Source organism: Colossoma macropomum, unplaced genomic scaffold (genome assembly GCF_904425465.1).
Source record: "Colossoma macropomum unplaced genomic scaffold, Colossoma_macropomum, whole genome shotgun sequence".
NCBI lineage: Eukaryota > Metazoa > Chordata > Actinopteri > Characiformes > Serrasalmidae > Colossoma > Colossoma macropomum.
The window spans coordinates 558,606-579,898 of NW_023495351.1; the positions used below are offsets into that span (position 1 = coordinate 558,606).

At 37.0% G+C, this 21,293-nt stretch overlaps 1 protein-coding gene across 1 annotated transcript; it reads left to right on the top strand.

Annotated features, from left to right (window-relative positions):
- Positions 1–2,806: 2,806 nt before the first annotated feature.
- LOC118801865 (G-protein coupled receptor family C group 6 member A-like) lies at positions 2,807–14,549 on the top strand. The gene is made up of 6 exons (XM_036562258.1): positions 2,807–2,989; positions 3,090–3,381; positions 7,860–8,663; positions 10,152–10,358; positions 12,960–13,069; positions 13,141–14,549. Exons 1-6 carry the CDS (start codon positions 2,838–2,840, stop codon positions 14,042–14,044), a joined length of 2,469 nt encoding a protein of 822 aa, XP_036418151.1. The 5' UTR covers positions 2,807–2,837; the 3' UTR covers positions 14,045–14,549.
- Positions 14,550–21,293: the final 6,744 nt, after the last annotated feature.

The window sequence follows — 21,293 nt, forward strand, 5'->3', positions numbered from 1 at the left end:
TTCAAGGCTGGCTCTCTCTTTTTGTTTAGCACCACTCTGAGAAGGGGTGTCAGGACAAAGATTTGGAGGAACAAGCTTAAGTAAAGTCATATGAACGTATTTAACATGCTGAAGATCAGTGAGAGGTGAAATGGATTAAACACATCTCCCCTTACAGGGTGTCTTCACCACCCTATAAATAATAGAAATAGCCTGAATTGTTTCATCCTCTTAAACCATAGTCCTGTAAATAAACAAGCTGACCCTCCAAGGCTGCCATGGTAGCTTTCTCGTCATACCTCACCACCATACCTTAAGCCAACTGTCTGCCACCTTCAATCTCTCTCGCACTCTTTCAAAAGCAGTCTGGAGATGTTGATAAATCAAATCTAAAATAAATCTTTATCTAAAATAAATCAATAGGTACGTTAGAAAATGAGGTGACTCACTTGTACTCTGAACGAATGTATTCTATGAAGAAGTAACTTAGGGCAAATCCTTGAGCCACTCCCACTTTTACTCCAGGGAAATAGAGCACGTTATGAAAAATGCAACTGAATCTCTAACATTGACCATTACCTTGAGGGTAGTAGGATGTTGTATGGGTCTTCTGAATACAAGTCACACAGCTGCTGAATCAGTGCACTGTCAAAGCTCCAGCCTTGATCGCAAGGCAGACGTTTAGGCACCTAAATTTATAAAACCATTCCCTTACCAGGACATTAGCCACAGTGGAGGCTTGGTGATCTCTGGTCGCCACCATCTGTGTGAACTGTGTGAAAAGACACCTGTCATAATTAGGACATATCTTAGCCAACCAGAGATGCTCCAGCAATATAAAATCAATGGCCAGAATCTGGTGTGGCTTTGAAGCCAAGATGCCCCATAGGCGCCCAAGCCTGTAAATGAGCCCCCGTGGCCGGAGTGCAGTGCTCACAAATCTGGTACCCATCCTTGATATCCTGGTGCATTTGAAGCCAATAACACCTCTGCCTTACCAACTTGGTAAGCACATGGTCATCATGACTCTGATAGGCCTAATGTTAGTACTGGCATTGTCTTTAAATGTGAGAATAAGGTAGGTCACTGTTATGTTTTAGCTGTAGCTGATCACGGCTGGGTTTTCCAAAAGCATCTTTGTACAAAGGTCACCCTCTACCTGTCAAGATGATCCTAATAAGACTATGAAGCTTTTGGGAAACTGGGACCAGGATAGTGACAGATCAGTATCCAGTCTAGATGGTTTCATTTTATTTTTCCCCCTCTTCATTTGATTATTTAAATTGTAACACAAAGTAGCACAGAGCTCCTCTTCAGTAATCAAGAGTAACTGGCAGCACTTGTGCTGGTCCTTATGTAGAGAAGAGGAGCTCTTCCACAACGTGGTCCTCAGTCTTGAGTTCTCTTTTCAAAGTGCTTGTGTAAGGCTGGCCGGTAATATGATAAAGGCCCTTGAGATTTTCTCTTGGGTCTCCCTTCGCTCTCAAGCTCCTTTTGTCTAGCCACACCAAACCCTTTTGAGTCTTGATGTACTGGCTCTTGGATTTAGTTACATCCAATTTGACAGCTTAAAAAAATCAAGTGGAGTAGTCTTTAATCTTTAATCTTAATCGCACAGTCTTTAATTAGCAAACTTGTGTCCTGTTCTATCCTTCACAATGTTTTATATGTGTGGGTTGAGAGCTAAGAATACACTTAAGCTAAACTAAGAATAGACTTAAACTAAAATCAGTCTGATATTTTCAAGAAGATTTGACATGTACACTTGGAAAAAAAAATGTACCAGTAGCCGTGACAGAGTTTGGCATGGTGACAGGATTCTCTTACCTTACAAGAGCATATCTGACCTTTCCAGATAAAAAACAAACATTCCTTCTTGATGCTTGTAGTGACAGTTTGTGAGAGTAAAAAAAGTAATCATTCCATTTTAAATTCATCTTTTTTTAAAAAATACATTTTTAAATGCACTTTAAGTTTCAATTGCAATCAACAAATATTTTACATCCTCTACACTGTAAAAATATGATTCAAAGCATATTATTTTACTTTGGTTTATGAGGTTATGTAGAGTAGTTGTATGACTTGAATAAAACTAATCAAAATGTTTGTTTTGATTTTTTTTTTTTTTCTTGTATTTGGCTGACAAATATTTACATACTACACATTTTCAAATTGCTACAGATTGTCTTTGATCTTCAATCATATATTAATTTATAGTTTATAAGTTAATAATTCATGTGAATCTCAGGTTACTTCATAAAAGTCCTTTTTCTGGACAGGCAAAAAGTAGAGTTGTGTAATGAAGCCTGTTGTAGCTTGGACCTGCATTTCTAACTTGGTGAAATGCTTTTACTTTTGCTTTGCTAAAAACCAACCATAAATAATAATAATAATAATAATATGATGCCCAAATGCAAACATTTTGGTTTCACAGGCAATGGTTAATATGTGTAAGACCTTAAACAACACTCATTATAACATATCGCTGTTGTGTTTGTATCTCCAAAATGAAAAAAATGTAAAAACTTTACAGGAAAGGGAAAAAAACCTACTTTACTTTTAATGTAAGTCAAATTCAAGTAATTTTGGGCCATTTCTTTTGGTCCATTCAAACTATGTCAAAAACTGAAAAATGACAAAAATGGAGATACCACGTTTTCTTCTGACAGCAGCTGCATCTACTCATGTCTTGCTTGGTTTCTGATTTTTGCTGTGTTTCCTGTTCTCCCACATTCTTCCTCTAGTCTTTTTTTCAGTGAGGCTTTTAGTTCTTCACTGAGACACATGATCCACCACATATTCACAGCATGGCTCCCTGTTTGTCCCATCTGTGTCTTTGTGTGGTGTGGGTGGCTGTAATGTTGGGGTTGAGGGTCCGCTGTGATGATACCGCGTCCCTATGTGGGGCGTATGCCCATGGAGACATTATCCTTGGCATTCTGGGGTCAGTTCATTCCACAGTAAATGACCTTGAAACACGGATTCGTCCAGATAAATATACCTGCACAGAGTGAGTATACTGGATTAGTGTCCTTTTAGAAATGTTAGTGTCAAATACTGCTTCACACTTTTCAACACTGTAACCTGCTCTCCTTCTTTCTCCTTTCCAGCTTCGATCTAATTCCGTTTGTAGAGTCTTTAGCTGTAATTCACACAATCGAAACGATCAATGACTCTGGATTTCTTCCTGGGATTCGGCTTGGATATCAGATGTGTGATCCGTGTGCATACGGCACCAAAGCCTTACAGTGTGTGGAGCACATGCTTTCTATTAACGATTCGTTTCCCGTCCTTGCTGACAACTCCAACTTTACTTCATCTGTGAAGGTGTTCTTTGGAGAAAGATACTCTGAATTGTCTATTCCTGTGGCCAAGTTCCTCAGTCTCTACATGATTCCTCAGGTAACGTAATACTACATGGGAGTGTGGGGTTAAAGGGGTATGATTACACTCTTAAAAATATACTTAAAATGCACCTTCTCAGTAAATCAACAGTGATTAGATGGCAAGAAAAACCAGAGCATTCTGATTGTCATTCAAGTTGCAGACTGAAGATTGTCCACAAAAGGGCACTATTGGCACTCGGGTTGCTTTTTTGTGCACCTTTAGGTAGGTTTCCTCTCAAACTGTTGAATTAACCTCCAGCAAACAACAGAATTGTCACCAAAACATGTAAATAAGACTGCATTTCCACCAAATCTGAACAAAAGATTGAAAGACATGTTAAAACACAAGTCTATAGAAAAACCCAGAATGTTGGGCAAATTTTGTTTAACTTTACCTTTGTTTGATTTTTTTTTCTTTTTTAATTATAAGAGCGCAGAGTCAAAAAGCATGAGCAAACATTATGGGTCATAAATGATCCATTAATCAGTGTCAGACTGCCACTGTCCAGGCGCGATTGTTTACGCTGCTGTTTACTGTCTACTATCAATATTATGAGTTTCTATTGTAATATGATAAAGGTATATTTTAATTTCTTTATTAGTCCTCTGGTCCCTGCTGTGTCCTGCTTCTGTGGGACAAAAACAGACATACCTGATCTGTCTAGACTTGCTATATTTGCATTTTGCTCAATCTTTTTTATTTGGTATGTAAAATTTGCATACATGGATGGACAACTAGTTATTGCAAGAGGAGCTAACAAATGCATATATATATATATATATATATATATATATATGCGGGAACAATAAGGAGTAAAAGGGTATTAAATACAACATGGCACATGTATTTTGCATAAAACATTTGAAAACTGAGTAGATATAGTAAAGTGAAATGGTGAAAAAGTAAAAAACATTATCATACAACATCCAATGAGAAAAGCTTAGTAGACTTAGTATATTCAAAGGCAATATTAAAATATTTATGTGTGCTCAAATTTAGTGTTTCAGTGAATCATAAAATCTATAAAAGTCTTTTGGGAAAAGTTCCTTTAGTTGCTGTAAGTGTCTGAATTTCTGCTCCTTAATTGTGAGTGAGGTGGAGGGTAGCCGATCGATCACTGATACACCATTCCTCAAGCTCCTCAGCTCTCTCCTGGGGAAAGGACTCCAGTCATCCAAGTGCTGAAGCTTGTACTTCATGGTACCATTGATGTTGTATTTGATAGTCCTTAGCTTACCTTAACATTAAGATTAAGATTAAGTGACCCTTATTAGTCCCACAACGAGGAAATTTCACCTCCGCATTTTGACCCATCTGTGCCGTGAAACTCCACATACACACTAGTGAACACACACATTAGGGGGCAGTGAGCACACTTGCCTGGAGCGGTGGGCAGCCCTATTCATGGAGCCCGGGGAGCAGTTGCGGGTTAGGTGCCTCGCTCAAGGGCACTTCAGTCACATACTGTCGGCTCAGAGAAGAAGACATAGTCCAGGTGTTTTGTGGAGTTGTCTTTGTGGGTGCTTTCTTCATGTGAATGCTGGGACATAAATGTCTTGATCTTTCAGTCGTCTCTCTATGACACGGTGGACAGCATCACACTCCACAAGATAAGATAATCTTTTATTAGTCCCACAATGGGGAAATTCACAGTGCTACAGCAAAAGAAACGAAGTAACAAGAAGAGAATTAAATCTTACAGTTTGTTTCTTGTTACTATATAAACAATATATAAAATACTAAAGAAACAAAATACACAATAAAAAATTTAAACTATCCTTCACGTAAATTCACAAAAATGAACAATATCAACAATTATAAATAAAAAAAACAAAACATGTAACAGCTGTAAGGATATTTTACCCAAACTGCACATGGAGTATTGATTATATTACACATGGTAACAGTGATGAATTAACAATATAAACATTAAAAAAAGAAAAGCAAGAAAATCTTTACACTATAGAGATATTTTAGACCTATTGCACATGGAGTACTGATTATATTACACACAGGAAACGGTGATAAATTCACAGTTAATGTGCTGTAGGTGTGTGAGGTCTAATGGGGGGGTGGAGGAGGGTTCTACTGGGAGCAGTGCTGGCTGTACAGTCTAACAGCTGCAGGAAGGAAAGACCTGTGATAGTGCTCCTTTACACACTTGGAGTGAAGCAGCCTGTGACTGAAGGAGCTGCCCAGTGCTGCCAGAGTCTCATGCATGGGGTGGGAGCTGTTCTCCAGCATAGATGATAGTCTGGATAACATCCTCCTGTCTCCCACCACCTGCACTGGGTCTAGGGGGCTTCCAGGACAGAGCTGGCCTTCTTAATGAGTCTGTCAAGTCTCTTCCTGTCCACAGTTGAGATGCTGCTGCCCCAGCAGGCAACTCCATAAAAGATGGCTGATGCTACCGTGGTGTCGAAAAAAAGGTCCTCAGGAGTGCCCCTTGCACTCCAAATGACCTCAGTCTCCTAAGCAGGTGGAGTCTGCTCTGGCCTTTTTTGTCAGCTGCTTTCACCTCATCTTTTTTCAGCCAGTGGTTTTGGCCCCCTTCCTTTTCCACATGACGGGCTTTGTATGAGCCACAGGTGTCACACTGGTCTTTCTTTGGGTGGTATAAGGCCAAACTGAGATCGGACAACAGAGTTGTCTGGAGTTCTTTCTCACAGTGACGCTGGGAAACACTGTGTAACACAGACTTGGACTGGAACATAGGTTCTAAGTATAACTTGGAGCATGTAAACCAGCAATAATGAGAAGGCACCTTTAGCAAATCTCTAAGAAAGACCCAAAGAGATTCTCATGCATCATTCCTGACAGCTGTTTTGCTGCTGCATATCTCAAGTTCAGTTTCTTGCAACTGATCATTCCTCTAGACCCAGAGTTGACAAAAAAAATTTACACACCCTTCTCCTCTCAACATCTATATTAAGGTGGTAGGAGTGTTGCAAACCTTCTCAAATCCTTTTTCACTGACCTCTTCCTTGCCTTCTCTCTTTCCAGTTCATCTTCAGCCAGAAGTGCTGGAAAATTCTCTGCCTGAATTCTTCACTGATAGTATTGCAAATATGTTTTGAACACTTTCTACATATCTCTGACACACATCTTCCATGATGTGTAGCTCTCAGGTCACCTCACCCACATCTTCTGCTTGTCACTATATGACTTCTCCTACATTTGCCTTCTTTTTTGAATGTTATGTTTCCAGTTTGGTGGTTCTCTTTTCCTTTTTCACCTGGTGAATTTCACCCTCATCTGAATCATTGCCAGGAACTACAATAAAACTATAAAATAACAAAACTATAAAATAAAACTATAAAATAACAGAACAAAACTGTTTAAACTGAAATACTATAACAATGAATAGGAAAGTATTTTTCTATAGACTTCTTTCTGAGCAATTTTTGTAGCAACAAAGTGTCAAACCACTGTCTTAAATACCTCAGCCCTCTGTGCAGAATGGCTGTGTTGATAAAACTAAACTTTTTTTTCCCCCATGACACTGTTTTTAGATCAAAACCACAATCAGAAAGACATTTCTCAGTGCTACTTCTGAAAAGCTGATGTACTGTGTTAACTAGGTCTACTTCTGTCTTTTCTAGGAAATAGTACAATTTTCTTATATTTTTCCCCAAGTGTTTTTGGATCTTTTCTGTTTGTGCATTCATCCTAAAATGTTCACACAATGTAAAAGACATATGGCATTTTCAAATGTTGGAAAAAAATGAGAACTGAAAAATGTGGAGATACAAGATTTTTTGTCAGTAACAATAAATGATGTTGTTTGCCTTTGTAATCATAAATATAAGAAGAAGGCATGTATGCATGAGCATAATATCAATATGTTTAAAAAACAAAATTGATGATAAGTAAGATATCTTACAAGAAGTAATTAGCTAAACATACATTACATTACAACACTGTTTTGTTTGTTAACAAGATCCAATAATATTCAGAGTTAGAATTTAAATTAAAGTGTTAAGGACTTATAAACAAAAATAAATAAAATATGGTTTCTGAACACATACATGATTTGACTATAAGACGTCCTAGTTCATATTTTGGAATAGGCTATGCATTGCTTATGTTAATGGTATGGTAATGTTCAATTTTCTTTATTAATGTTAATGTTAAGTCAATTTTTATAGTTTTAAACTTGTTACAGATTATAGATAATAGATACATATTGTCAGAAAATAGACAATAATTTGTACAACATTTTAAACTCTACTGAACAAATTAAATTTGCAATTTTAGGGTTACTTTATACATCAGACTAATACTGAGAGCTTAAGAGAATTCAAAACTACTTTGAATTCTACTGTGGATTTTTCATGAAATTAAGCAGAACAAAATCTTTTTGGCTGTTTGTGGATACAGCAAAACATAAATGCATTCCCTTGTTTGACTGTCGCTAGTCTGGGCATATCTTACTATTTTATTCCAGTGTCATTTCAAATTTACCAATAATCATTGTATCTTTTTGTTAACAGATTAGCTGCACCTCTTCTTCACCAACATTAAGTGACAAATCACGTTGTGCATCCTTTGTCCGTGTCATTCCAAGTGATGTGTACCAGACAAAGGCCCTGGCAAAGCTCATGCGGCACTTTAACTGGGACTGGGTTGGAGTGGTGTCCCTTGATGATGACTATGGAAAGCCTGCCTTAGAGAATTTTCTGCTGGATTCAAAAGAAGAACATGTGTGTGTAGCTTTCCAGGAGGTGCTACCAAACTACCTAGGTTTCAAAGATACGCAACAACGCATCAAGCTAGTGGCTGATATTATCCGAAACTCCAGTGCCCAAGTTGTGCTGCTCATTTTGAGAGCAGAGCAGGTAGAGATGCTCTTTCAAGAGCTGATTAAGACAAATACTACTCGAATCTGGATCGCCAGTGATGCCTGGTCTACGACACGCTTTGTAATGAAGATGAAGGACATAAACAAGGTTGGAGAAATCTTTGGCTTTACCTTCCTCACAGGGACGATTCCAGGTTTTGAAGACTACCTCAAGAATCTGACAGTAAAACAAGGAGAGAGAAATGATTTCATCAGGGAGTACAAACAAATGAGGTTCAACTGCAACCATGGTCAGCAGTCGGAACACACGTCCCCTTTTGCCTGTAGTGTGCCAGACCCCCAGGCGGCAAACGATGACTACCTGCTCCATGCAGTAGACCTGACGGAGACCTACAGTCAGAGAGTGGCAGTATATGCCATAGCTAATGCCATCAAGAAACTTCTAAAATGCAGTGATTCTGCCTGTTCCGGAGATACAGACTTCATGCCGTGGCAGGTAAAATTTTCATGTTGCATTTTTATATCATGATCCATTTAAATCCAAGGCATTAATAGAAATGATAATAAGCTAAATATATACAAAATCATCACTTATAGGGTACTTTCTATTTGGAGGAGTTTGTCCCAAACCCTAACCCCTAAATTTACACTTGTCAAAATAATACTTACAATACAATGTTTAATTGAATTTAATTTTTGTGTATTATGAATATTAAACAAGAAATATTTAGATCCATTAAGAGCTTAATATGTAAATAAAAAACTTTATTCAAAAAATGTTTATTCAAAAAATCCATAATTTTAGTCTGTATGTGGAGCCTTGTTTTAGCCACACCACTGCATTTTAGAGCAGGAAGTAAGGCTGCATCCCTGTCCCTCATGGCCACATGGTAAACACTTAGATCCCATTGTTTTGAAATAAATGTGTGCCAAAGTCTGAAAATAAGTGTGGAACATTAAAATTTGTCACACTGAAAAACTCTTTTTGTGTTTTCATGAAAAATATGATTTTATGTGTGTACAGCTGTTCAAAGCTGTGTTTGTTTTGGAGTTCAGCTCAAAATGAGCTAAAATTGTCACTTCCTAAAATTGTCACTACTGAAACATTTGGTACAGTTTCAGTGGCATTGTGATTGTTTTGGCAGTGACAAAATGGCTTTACCTTAATCCTTTGTTTTAATAAAATAAACATAATTCAGGTATAAAGTCACTCAAAGCAAAAGGATTTTAGTCTCAGTCAGTTAATTCTTTATTCATTATTGGCTTGTATATTTTATCGCTTACTAATCATGAAGTTGCCTAATGAAGAAATTAACAGTGCTTTAAGCATTTGAATGCTGGCATATGGAAGAGTAAACCATATTTAGTTGATGAGGCTTCTGTATAATTTTCTGTTAAATACATGTTTTCTACATGTCGCCTGTGTTCTGCAATTAAAAATCACAGCTGGTCTCAGTGAATGACCGCAAAGAAAGCTGACAGTTGAAAATACAGTCAGATGCCAAGTTTGAACGTTCCTGATCAACTTACATGTTTTGTTGAGGTAAAAATAACATCCTCAATAGAGAACACAATTAATTATGACATTCTAGGGGGATGAGCTGGCAGATGCCAAGGAGGACTGTGCCATCTTCACAAGCTACTCCTCCAGTGCTGGCTTCCATGGTTGTCCCAGCACCCTCAGAAGCTGACCGTCATCTTCCCCGCAATAGAACTCATTGCAAAAACATAAATATAATGTGCCAACGTTTGCACAGGCCACATTTTTTCCCATCTTTTTTTTCAATAAACTAAATTATGCATTAAAATGTGCAGAAGTGTGTTCTCTGTGGAGGATGTGTTATTTTCATTTAGAAAATCAACATTACGTGTCATTTTACCAGGGGCATCCAAACTTTTGCACACAACTGTACCTCTTCAACAAACTTTTTTTAGTTGTTTACATGACCTAACCACAAATAATTTTATGTTTTTGCATTTTTAGCTTGTGGAGATTCTTCATGAGATGAACTTCACCTTGGACAACCAGATGTTTTCCTTTGACAAATTTGGTGATTTTAAGAATGGTTATGATTTCATTAGGTGGAAAATGAGTGGTGATGAAAGAGTACCTGAGGTGGTGGGAAAATTCCTCATAAAGAATGGAGAAATTGAGGTCTATAGCAACAAAATCCCATGGACCAATACTACAGTGAGTTAAAATGAATAATATTTGTTCCCTTGTGAACAGAATTTTAGCTGTGCAGTAATCTCTGTGGGTTTTGCTCTACTATATAACAATTTAAATGTAACTAAATAATTAATTATGATTATGTTAATTAGTTGGTTCAGTTAACCTTCCGAATCAACTAGGGCCCAACTGATATTAACATTTGTCGAGGTGTAGCTACCAATACTTCATGGATTTGATTTCTGTTAATTAACTCTCATTCTCTTATTTTTGTTAGTTCCCAGCATAATATTGCTTGCGTTTTATACTGATATTCCCCCATTCAGCGTGTATTACTGGGATATACTTGAGTGATTCTTACTAGGTTCCCCAGTGGTTCAACATTCACTGTACATTATCTGTGTTTTTTTTATTAAGTATTGCAATTAAAAACTGCAGGTGATGCCAGTAAAAGAAAGCAAAGTAAGCAAGTTGAAAGAATACCTTTAAAACCAAAAGGTCTTTGTTTCATTTTTATTTATTTATCTTTTTTTAATTCAGCCTAAGATTTCACCCTATTGTAGGAGATCATAAGTTCTGGGCATGGCAAAAAAGTAATTCTTTATCAGTAATATTTTGCCAATACTGATAAAACTGTGTGTGGTCAACACCAGCTGATATAATTGACCAACAATATACAGGTCAAGCTAGTATCAACAGATTTGACTCTTTTTTTCTGAAAAAGAATAGCAAAAATTGAAGGATTTTCTTTCCTTAAAATGTGACTGTATGCTCAAAAGTAACTTTTCTTAAAATTGAAACCTTAAAAACAATCCCCTATTTATGTAGTACATACTGAATATTTAAAGGATGCCTCTTTCAAAGAGTTACAAGTAAATAAATAATTCATGTAAATTTCAAAAAGTGCTTTTATTACCACAGGAGATAGCTGCAATTTTTATCCCTTAGTATGTAATTATTGTAAATGCAGAGCACCTAACACATTTAACCAAAGAAAACTTCTCTCTTTTTTTTATTCAGGTGCCCTTGTCCAAATGTTCAGAGCCATGTCCCCTGGGCACAGAGAAGAAGATATCTAGGATCTCCTGTTGCTATAACTGTACTAAGTGTAGTGAGGGATACTATTCTAATGTGACGGGTGAGTATTAAAAAGTTACATTTGCAACATTTGTACATAGAGTCCATGGTCCACTGGAAGTACAGCATTCTTCCTACTGATTCTGAGCAATGGTAACCAAGAATAAGGTGAATCTAAGAGGTTTCATAGACAAAATTGATCACTTAGCACCAAAGAGTATCCAAAGGCTGTAGTTTTACACAGGCTCTACATGCTGCCATAGTGTAGCAGTGAGAGGGATCTGACCGCAAAGCCCGAAGCATAGTATAGGTAATCAGTCAGAATAAGTTTAAATTGATTTGCAGCCATGCTTACCTCTATAGGGACAAGTAGATATAAAACATGCCAGTAAAATGCCCCCTCCGCCCCCCCACCTCCTAACAGAGCCATTGGGCCACCTCACTGTGGGGGTCAGTCATTCAGAACTGTACCGTTCTCTTGATGCTCTCAGCCGCTTGTGGAGAATATGGCGAAGGATGACTGAACTGACCACATTACACTTTTCTACATCTTTGTAAACCAGTGGTGATGATTTTACACTACTGACCTCTCAGATGCCTCTGACCTCTCAGAACTTATCCACTGCAGTCCTACTACATCACTACTGTAGTTGTGGACAGACTATTCCTGATAACAATCTGATCATGTCCTGCACAGATGCTCTCAGTCACCTAAGGCTCAGCATTTTTGAGAACAATTAGATATTTTTAAGGGACTATTTTTCTACAGCAGGGTTCTTTATTTCTGGTACTGAAAGACAAGTGTCCAGCACAATTTGGTGATTTACTTGCTTAAGCACAGCTGATTCAATGTATCTGCTAACTGCCAGATCTACTAGATGTGTTTGAGCAGGGAAATTACCAAACTGTGCTGAACAACAGCCCTCTAGGAACTCCAGGAATTCAAAAACATCTGTAACAAAGGTTTGTGTAAAAAGAGATATAAGTAATATATTGTGTTCTTTGTTAAATAAAAAAAATAATAATAATTTTATTCATTAGATCAGTGGTCACCAACCCTCCACCTGGAGATCTACCTTCCAACCAAAATAGCTGGAATGTGCTAACATCTCATTCAGCTAATCAAGGATTACTGAAGGCAGTAATTAGATTAGATAAACAGGTTTGGTGACGAATGCCTTAGATGAAGATCAGATTGCATTTTAAGAGTCATTTATGTAAAAAATCTTCATTTTCGTTTTGAATTCAAAATACCAGTGACAGAAAATTTGATACCTAGTCATTGCTTTCAACCTGACCTTGATCACTTGGCAAAAACGATTTTCAGTGTTCTCCAAGTGTTTTCCTCTAAGATTATTATGAAGTGGCCTACCACAGAGATTTAAAGTTGTATGTGGTCCTTGGGCCAAAAAAAGTTTGTCTACTCATGTGGTATCTCACATGATACAGTATAACTGATCTAATGTTCAAAATTAAAGGGAAAACTCTTTCTGCTCTGTCTACGTTCTTCATTTGAACTTCATGCTTCTCTTTTTGTGTTCACAGATCAACCTTCTTGTCACCCATGTCCAGAAGGTTTTTGGTCTCTTCCAGGGTCGAAGGAGTGTCAAAAATGGAATATTTGGTTTTTGGAGTGGTCTTCAGCTTATTCCATTGTAGTGATGATTGGAACAGTAATAGGTGCACTACTGCTGGTGTTCTCATTTATCTTTTTCATTCTACACAGAGAAAAACACATCATAAAGGACATCTTAGTCACTTCATGTCTGATGAAATTTGGCCTGATGGTGAGTTTTGGAGGTGTAATACTTTTCTTAGGCAGCCCAAACATCCATATTTGCAGAGCTCAACAGATCGTGTATGGTCTTGGGTTCACTCTCTGTGTGTCCTGCATTCTGGTTAAGGCCCTTCACATATTCTTAGAGTTAATGTCCTCTAATCCTGCAAAGCAGCGCAAACTAAGAAAGTTTGATAAGCCCTTTGTCATCATAGGAATCCTCACTGCTATTCAAGCTCTCATCTGTATCTTCTGGATGATATTTGATCCTGTTAATGTTGAGGAGACACAATCAAAAACTCAGTTACTTACCATGAACCGTCTGTGCACTCAGGGCTCTATGTATGGCTTTGGTGCGATGCATGTCTACATTGCTTTACTAGCTGTGCTAAGTTTTGGACTGGCCTTCAAGGGGAAAGATAATGACAAGACTGATCCTATAGTCTTCAGTATGCTCATCCATCTGTTTGCCTGGCTTTGCTTTATTCCAATCTTTATCACTCAATATGAATCACGCCCCATCGTCCAGATCTCTGGCATTATGGTCTCAAACTATGGAGTCATCTTCTGCCACTTTGCCCCAAAATGGTTTAAGATTCTCTCAGAAAAGTCTGAAACAAAGAAGGCAGTAAAACCACCAGTTGATCCACAAACAGATGACTCAGACTCCGGAGTGGTTTGTAGGAGCTTAAGGGAAACAGTATCAATACCCAGCATATCACAGAGCCAATTCAGCATTGCAGAGTCAGGAACATCCAATTGGGATACTAGCAGCCTGCATGTGTCAGAAGTCAGTGTTGCCTCATTTAGACATTGTAGACAAAGAAGTTGGAGATCAAGGAGGAGTCTATAACTCTATATAATTTGTTTATCTGGTGAACATTCTTCAAAAAAATTCTTTAAAAAAATTCTTACACATCATGGCAGTGATAAATTTACAACAGGATAAGCAAGTTTCTAGTGGGTTGTATTTTCTACAAACTCAGATGTTTGCATCACACATGATCATATAAAATCTAGAAAAAAAAATATGCACATGTGAATATAAAAGTCTGTAGCTGCCATTATAATCACTTCTTTATTTTCTTTCTTCTCCTGCTGACATTTTCCCAGTGTATGGTAGTGAGACCTAGACTAAGACTAATGGTTGAAAGACTCTTTCAAATCCATCACTTTGCTATTCGAAGTTTTTATTATAGATACATGTGCTAGGAGACCCCAGCAAGTAGCAGCAATCAAAAACCTTCTTTTCCATTGTGTGGTGACATCTACTTGGAGAATTATGGACAATCAGACAAATGTGTTCAGACTGAGCTCCAATTATCAAGCTACCACTTGTTTATTTTATGGATTTTTTACTTTATTTTTGTTTATTTAATCAACTTCTTTATGTTTGCTATGTCTTTGCTATGTCATTTTAATCTTACTGTAATCCTGCTCAATTTTAAAAAGTTTCTGGCTTTTGTTTAATGTGAGTTTGTCACACCCAGGCAACCTTTTTTTTATACACATATTTGAAAGAAAAAATAATAATGTGTCATTTTTTATTTTGTATTTAGAAAGGAAATCTGTATGTTATGTAAAAAAACTGTATTCTGTATTATTTTGTATACTTCTGAAAAAATGCTCATTACAAACACTGAAACAAACTGATCTATTTGTCTGTTTTCAATCAGACAAAACCTGCTGCTCTGTGAATATGGAGAATTAGTCTACATTGATTAAGCCGTCAAACCCTGTGTTTTTAGTATTATTATTTACTTATGTATTATTCTGTATACTAAGTTGTTTATATGTTTTTTTTTTCATGATCCTATGTGTTAGGACAGGAACGTGTGAAACTGATTGGGGACTGTAGTGTGTTTTTTATTATTTTTGTACTACACATTTGTAAGACCTTTTATAAAAAAAATAAAAACTGTGAATTATAAAAACGTTCATCATGTTCATCAAAGATGGATTGACTAAATAACTCCCAAACAACTTCCACAGCACCTAAAGCAGGGTTTCCCAAATTTGTTTGATTTTGGCTGTCATAGTGGAATATTTGTGGTTGGCCGAGGAGAAAAAAAAATCATATTCAAAAGAAGTATGTTGGTTTCAAAACAAGTTTTTTCTATTTTTGTTGCTAAGCTGATGCTATGGTTTACCAAGTGGTTGCTAGGGTGTTGCTAAAAATAATTTTTGAAATAATCGCTAGAATTCTCAATTACTAAAGTAATCAATAGTGACAGCCATAATAAAACCCCTACAGTTTAATGGGTTAATTTTACTAGGTTCACACATCTACGCCCCTTTCCCCAAACAGACATGCATACAGAAATGCTAATTCTGTATTTATGTAGTTTCAGAAGTGGGACCAGACCTGATCAAATTTTCCATGACAGCCATTATGTCTTGTAACCACAGCTTCAAAGGAAGCAGCATCCAAGCTTTATTAAACCTAAAGCTGCTGCTTATGTTCTGTTATGAGTGCATTCTAACCATCTAGTTAATTTAGCTAATGTGAGCTAATAAGCAGTGAAACTTTGTGCCTCAGATATGAAATCGAAAGATGAGTAATTAATGTAGTAGCAGAACATACTGTGATCAGTCTCAGCTCTCAGACTTTCTCCTTCAGTAGTAATGACAAATTTTGAATTCATTTTGTTTGGGGTATTAATGATATAGCTAGCTGACTCAGGAATGTTTTCACATCTGCACTCAATAAACAACTTATTCACTCATTACATTTTTTGTACTACAGTACATCAGTTCTTTAGGGATTTTTATTTCTAACATGTTTCACTTTATAATACTGTTCCTGATCATCAGTAACCCCAAGTTCATTAGTACTGAGTTACCATGTGTTTCTCTTTATACTGTTCCTGATCATCATTAACTCCTAGTTCATTAGAAATGAGTTACCATGTGTTTCACTTTATATTGTTCCTGATCATCATTGGGTCCAAATGAAGAACAGCAACACCTCATTTATTATCTAACAGACAGTACTTACATCATCACTAAGTAATATTTGGAAGCAAGTAAATTTGAAGGCAGGGTACATACACAGTCAGATATTTCCATGAGCCCTCTATTCAACTGACCCTGTCCTCAAGAGGACTAGTCAAGGAGAACTACTAGTCAAGAGGAGTCTCAAGGAGAACTACTGTTCAGAAGAAACAACACTGGCACATGCGCTTCTGCAGAAAATGAATGGCGTTTCCTTTTCTACAGATGAGAGGTAAGCAGACTGGTCTACTGAATACTGTAGTATTTTAGCAGTTGTCACATTTTTAGGCTGATGTGCAAATTGGTTCACACTGCCAAATTTGAAGAGGTACATTAGACTTTTCAGGTTTCTGATCAAAACAAGCACATGAGGGACACCAGTCAGTACAGTGTAGTGTACTTCTCTGAGGATACCTGTTTCTGTGAATAGAAATGGAGGGTATAATCCATTATATTGCAGAGACTGCACACAGTGTAGTGTATTTCACTACTGCTAGAAGTGTTGGAATACTCTACATCAATTAGTTCACCAGAAACCTTGTAAGATTCAGCTATTGAGCGATTAATGTTTAATTAATTGGTAATTTATGAGGAGCTTTTCTAAAAAATCATAGTTACTAAGTAATTCTCTATGAGACTCAGTAGTTATTGTTTAGTTAATAATGAACCACCCTACTATCTACTGAGTAGTTAACTAGTAGTCCCTGGAAGTTAATAGTAGTTACTTAAGCGTTAATGCAGCACTGCTCATTCATTCCTGCTTAGTTCCTGATTAGTTACTTATTAACTATGAAACAGTATTGTGAAGTGTTACCTTTTTTTAGATGAAGATTATTTTGACCTCTGTGCCCTACTGAACCTTGAAACCAACAAAACCCCACAGTATTATTAAGGATGAATATAGCTGACTAAGGAAGCTTAGCTTGCTAGCATTCCACAGTACTGCTCATGCTGCCAAAGAATATAAAATGAAGGTCAGTTCTGTTATTTTTAATGCATTAAAATATACCATTTTGGCAAAAAATACTGTATGTTACTTTGGGTTTTGGGTCTTTTTGAGCCATAAACGCTCAAGTCAAAGTCAAAATCCGAGTCTTTGGAGTTCAAGTCAGTCAAGCAGCAAGGTCTTGAGTCAAGTTTGAAGTCATCAAATTTATAATTTGACATGTGACTCCACACTTCTGCTGTTCTCTAAGGCTACGTTCACATTACAAGCCTCTTTGCTCAAATCTGATTTTTTGCTCAAATCCGATGTCTCTGACATGATGGTTCATACTCGTTTAGGTAAGTGATTCAAATCTGTCATTGATGTGATCAAACTGCCGCCCTGAAATGACCCGCATGCGCACATCCTACTCAGTAACGTCACATGAATGAATCATGTGCGTCATGTGCATCATCAGCAAACAAACTAACGAGCAGAATGAGCCTTCGCTGCAAAGATAATTAACTCTGAACAGCTCTTAGCTCTTAGCTGTTCATTACTAGCACGAAACGATGGCAAAAAGGTGAGATGTGTTGCTTTTCCACCATTTACAGGCTTTAACATGTAATGTGAATGTAGCCTAAATGAACAAATACAAGGTCATAATATGGTAAAACACTGAACTGTGCATAGGCCTTCATACATACTTACAGGAATAGAAAATTGAAAACACTTATTTGTTCAGAATTTAGGGGTAATTAATTCCGCTCTTACCTTCAGTGTGAGTGCATTAGTACAGTTGTTTAACATTTATGTAGATAAAACATCTTTTATTATATATTATGCATCTTATTTATTTCCACTGATTTTTCTAATTTTGTGCATAATTCAGTGGTTGAGATGTAAACAAAGTCAAAGTGATGTAAAATTAATGTAAAATGGTTCATAGAGAAACTTACTGACTCTTTACAGCGGTGGTGATAGGAACCAGGGGTCACCATGACTATGACACAAATATAGACATTTTATTTACTATCCAAAACCACCACTGACCCCACACCTGTCTTCTGAGTTTTATACAGAATGTTGATGATTGTAAAATAGTGGTAAATTTGAAAGAATAACTTTTTTGGAGACTATTTTGCCTCACAACATACTGCATGTATCCCTCCACCATGAATGGATTTTAAGCCAAAACATTCTCAAAACTATCGCAAAATATTATTCATAACCATTTCATCTAATAACTTGCCGTGAGAGAGCTGTTGGAGTCATTACACTCCTTAGACGCCTGGGTACTATCACCACTACCGTACTGATAATAGGAATGCTTATACTTGTATGTGATTGGTGTTCTGCTTGATTTGTGTGATAAACTGTGTCAACACATTGCTTGTGTGCTGCCTGTTGCTGTTTTTTTAAACATTCATATCATCTATTTTACCTTTAGAATTTTTTTGTCTGATTGACATGGAAGATTTGTAAATTACTGATCTCATATTGTCTTGTGAAGATATTTTGTATGTATAAAATGGGTGACACTTTATTTTGAGTGCCCTTTTAGATAAAACAAACATTCAACAGACTTTCAGTAACATTTTAAAAACATAAGGGTTAGGATTAGGTTCGGGCTGAGGTAAAGGTTAGGGTTAGGATTAAGGCCAAAGTGAGGGTTAGGATTAGGTTTTGGGTTGAGGTTAAGGTTAGGGTTAGGATTAGGGTCAGGGTTAAGGTTCGGTTTTGGATAAGGTTGGGTAAGGTTAGGTTTTGTGCAATGAAAGTAAGATATTAACAATACATCTACTTAATGTAAGTAATGTATCAGCAGTATACAAGATATTTATCTCAATGTATTCAGATACTTCACTACTGTTAGTTCACTGATATGTCGTTGATGTGTTACTGATAATCTAAATAAGAGTTTATTAATCATCTACATTACCTTAAAATGCATTATTCTGTATATTATTTTTATGCATTTTAAGGCATTTTCTGTTTTTCTTGGTCTCATCAGGAACTGAACAAAGTTGACAGTAAATGTATAGTAGCAGTACGATAATCTATAACATGGAACTCCCATTTAAGGGGTTTTTGTTTTAGTCTTTCATGTCTGACAGTGTTTGATTGATGGATTAGTGAATAAACGGCACAGCTATCTCTTTCTTCTTTCTGCACCTTTCCAAAAATGCTTCAGGGAAATCCTCAAGCAGCCCAGCGTGATGGAGAGCTTATGTTTCTTGTGAACATATTTTAAGTCACGTTTGATCACCTTCTCACATTCCAGAGTGTTTAGCTCAGCCTTTACATCACCACAAGTCACAAACCAGTCAGAAATAAAAGGGGCACCAGCAGTGTCCATGTAGGCATTTACAATATGAGGTCTGTCTGCCCTTCCGTCCAATGACAGCTGGGATAGGCTCCAGCACCCCACCGTGACCCAGAAGGATAAGCGGTTTAGATGATGTATGTATGTATGTGTATGTATGTATGTATAGGTCTGGTCAGAGTGTTGCAGTTCAGATTCTTTGAGGCCTTTTCAAATAGTTTTAAATAAAACTATTTTAATTAAAAAAGAACTAGCAAAAAGCAATATTGGAGCCCTAGCAGAGATAATTCGACAGGCAAGTATTTGACTATTGTGACCTAGACAATTAACTGTTCATTGGAAATGCTACAATCTTTGTTATTAAAGCAGATCTGAATTGAACTGATCTCCATCCAATTCTGTAGCTTGGATACAGTCGTATGCAATGTTTGGTCAAATTCCATGTTTTGTTGATCTTCTAAGTGTAACTAAGTTAACACATCCTCTACAGAACACACTTCTGCACATTACATTCACAATCACTGTTTATTTGCTGAATTTATAATACTGGAAAAAAAATCAAAAGTGGCCTCTGCTAAATGTTATTACTTATTTTTCCAGCATTACTACTGCTATGAAAGATTTCTAGTAAAATGCCATATTTAAGTATGTGTCAACAAATTGTAATTTGACCAGGGGCACCCAAACTTTTGCATATGACTGAATTAATACATTATGAAACTCCTCTTATTATATATAATACTTTATATACACTAATCATTTTCTGTTGGGTCCCTGTTGGGTAGCAGCTTTATCTGTGTAAAGTTAAAGCTTTCCAGGAAGTGGTACCACTCTATTTAGACAACAAGTACACCAAGCAGCACATCAATTTGGTGAGATAAAATTAAATATTTTAAGCCAAGGACAGTGATATGATTTCAGTCCAAGAAGGCCTTGCTAATTAGCTGATAACCTGAATGAAGTGTGTTTGTGAGTCAGTGTGCTGAAATCTGCAGTGTTTTGGCCAGTGAGGACTGGAACCTGACACGTATTTTTTAAAGGAATGTGATATGTGACCAGATTTCATGGGTATAGCATTTTAGCGTCTTTTCAACCAATTAAAAAAAGTCTTTATCTTTTAGGTGCCCTTTTCCAGATGTTCACCACCTTGCCTTCCAGGCAGCATAAAGAACATATCAAATGTTGTCTGTTGCTACACCTGTACTATTTGTAATGAGGGAACCTACACTGACAACTGGGTCAAGTGAGCAAGTGACATACTGGACATATATATATATATTCTTACCATCTGTACCATCTAACCTCTGCATTTTCTCTCTCCCACACAGATCAACCCACTTGCCAAAAATGTCCTAACAACACCTGGTCTGAGAAGAACTTCAGAGTGCAAGACAAGAACTGTGCTTATGGAATGAGCCTTATCCCTTTGCATTGATGGTGGGAGAAGCAATAGATGTGTTGTTGATGCTAATCCTGTTAATTTTATATGTGTGGCACAAAACACTCAGTTATTCAGGAGTCTGGCTTTGAAATGTCTTGAAACTAGGACGGCTAATTAGCTTTGGAAGCGTTATTGCCTTTATTGGCAGGCCAAACATCCATGCCTGCAGGGCTCAACAGATCATGTATAGTCTTGGTTTTATGGTTTTATGGTTGTGTGTGTTGCATTCTAATCAAGTCCTTTGCACCTTTTTGGCATTTCTGGCCTTTGACATAGACAAGCAGCACAGGCTTAGAAAGCTTATTTGTGCATTCTGGTTGGTTTTTGCGTCCCCAGACATCCACCCACCACCAAACCACAGCATGTTCATCAACCTTATGTGTGCCGAAGGATCTATAACTGGCTTTTCTGTGATG

Coding starts and splice junctions, on each gene's coding strand:
- LOC118801865 (XM_036562258.1), top strand. CDS start 2,838: ATGTTGGGGTTGAGGGTCCGCTGTGATGATACCGCGTCCCTATGTGGG. Junction 2,990..3,089: donor GATAAATATACCTGCACAGA/GTGAGTATACTG, acceptor TCTCCTTTCCAG/CTTCGATCTAATTCCGTTTG. Junction 13,070..13,140: donor GGTCTTCAGCTTATTCCATT/GTAGTGATGATT, acceptor CATTCTACACAG/AGAAAAACACATCATAAAGG.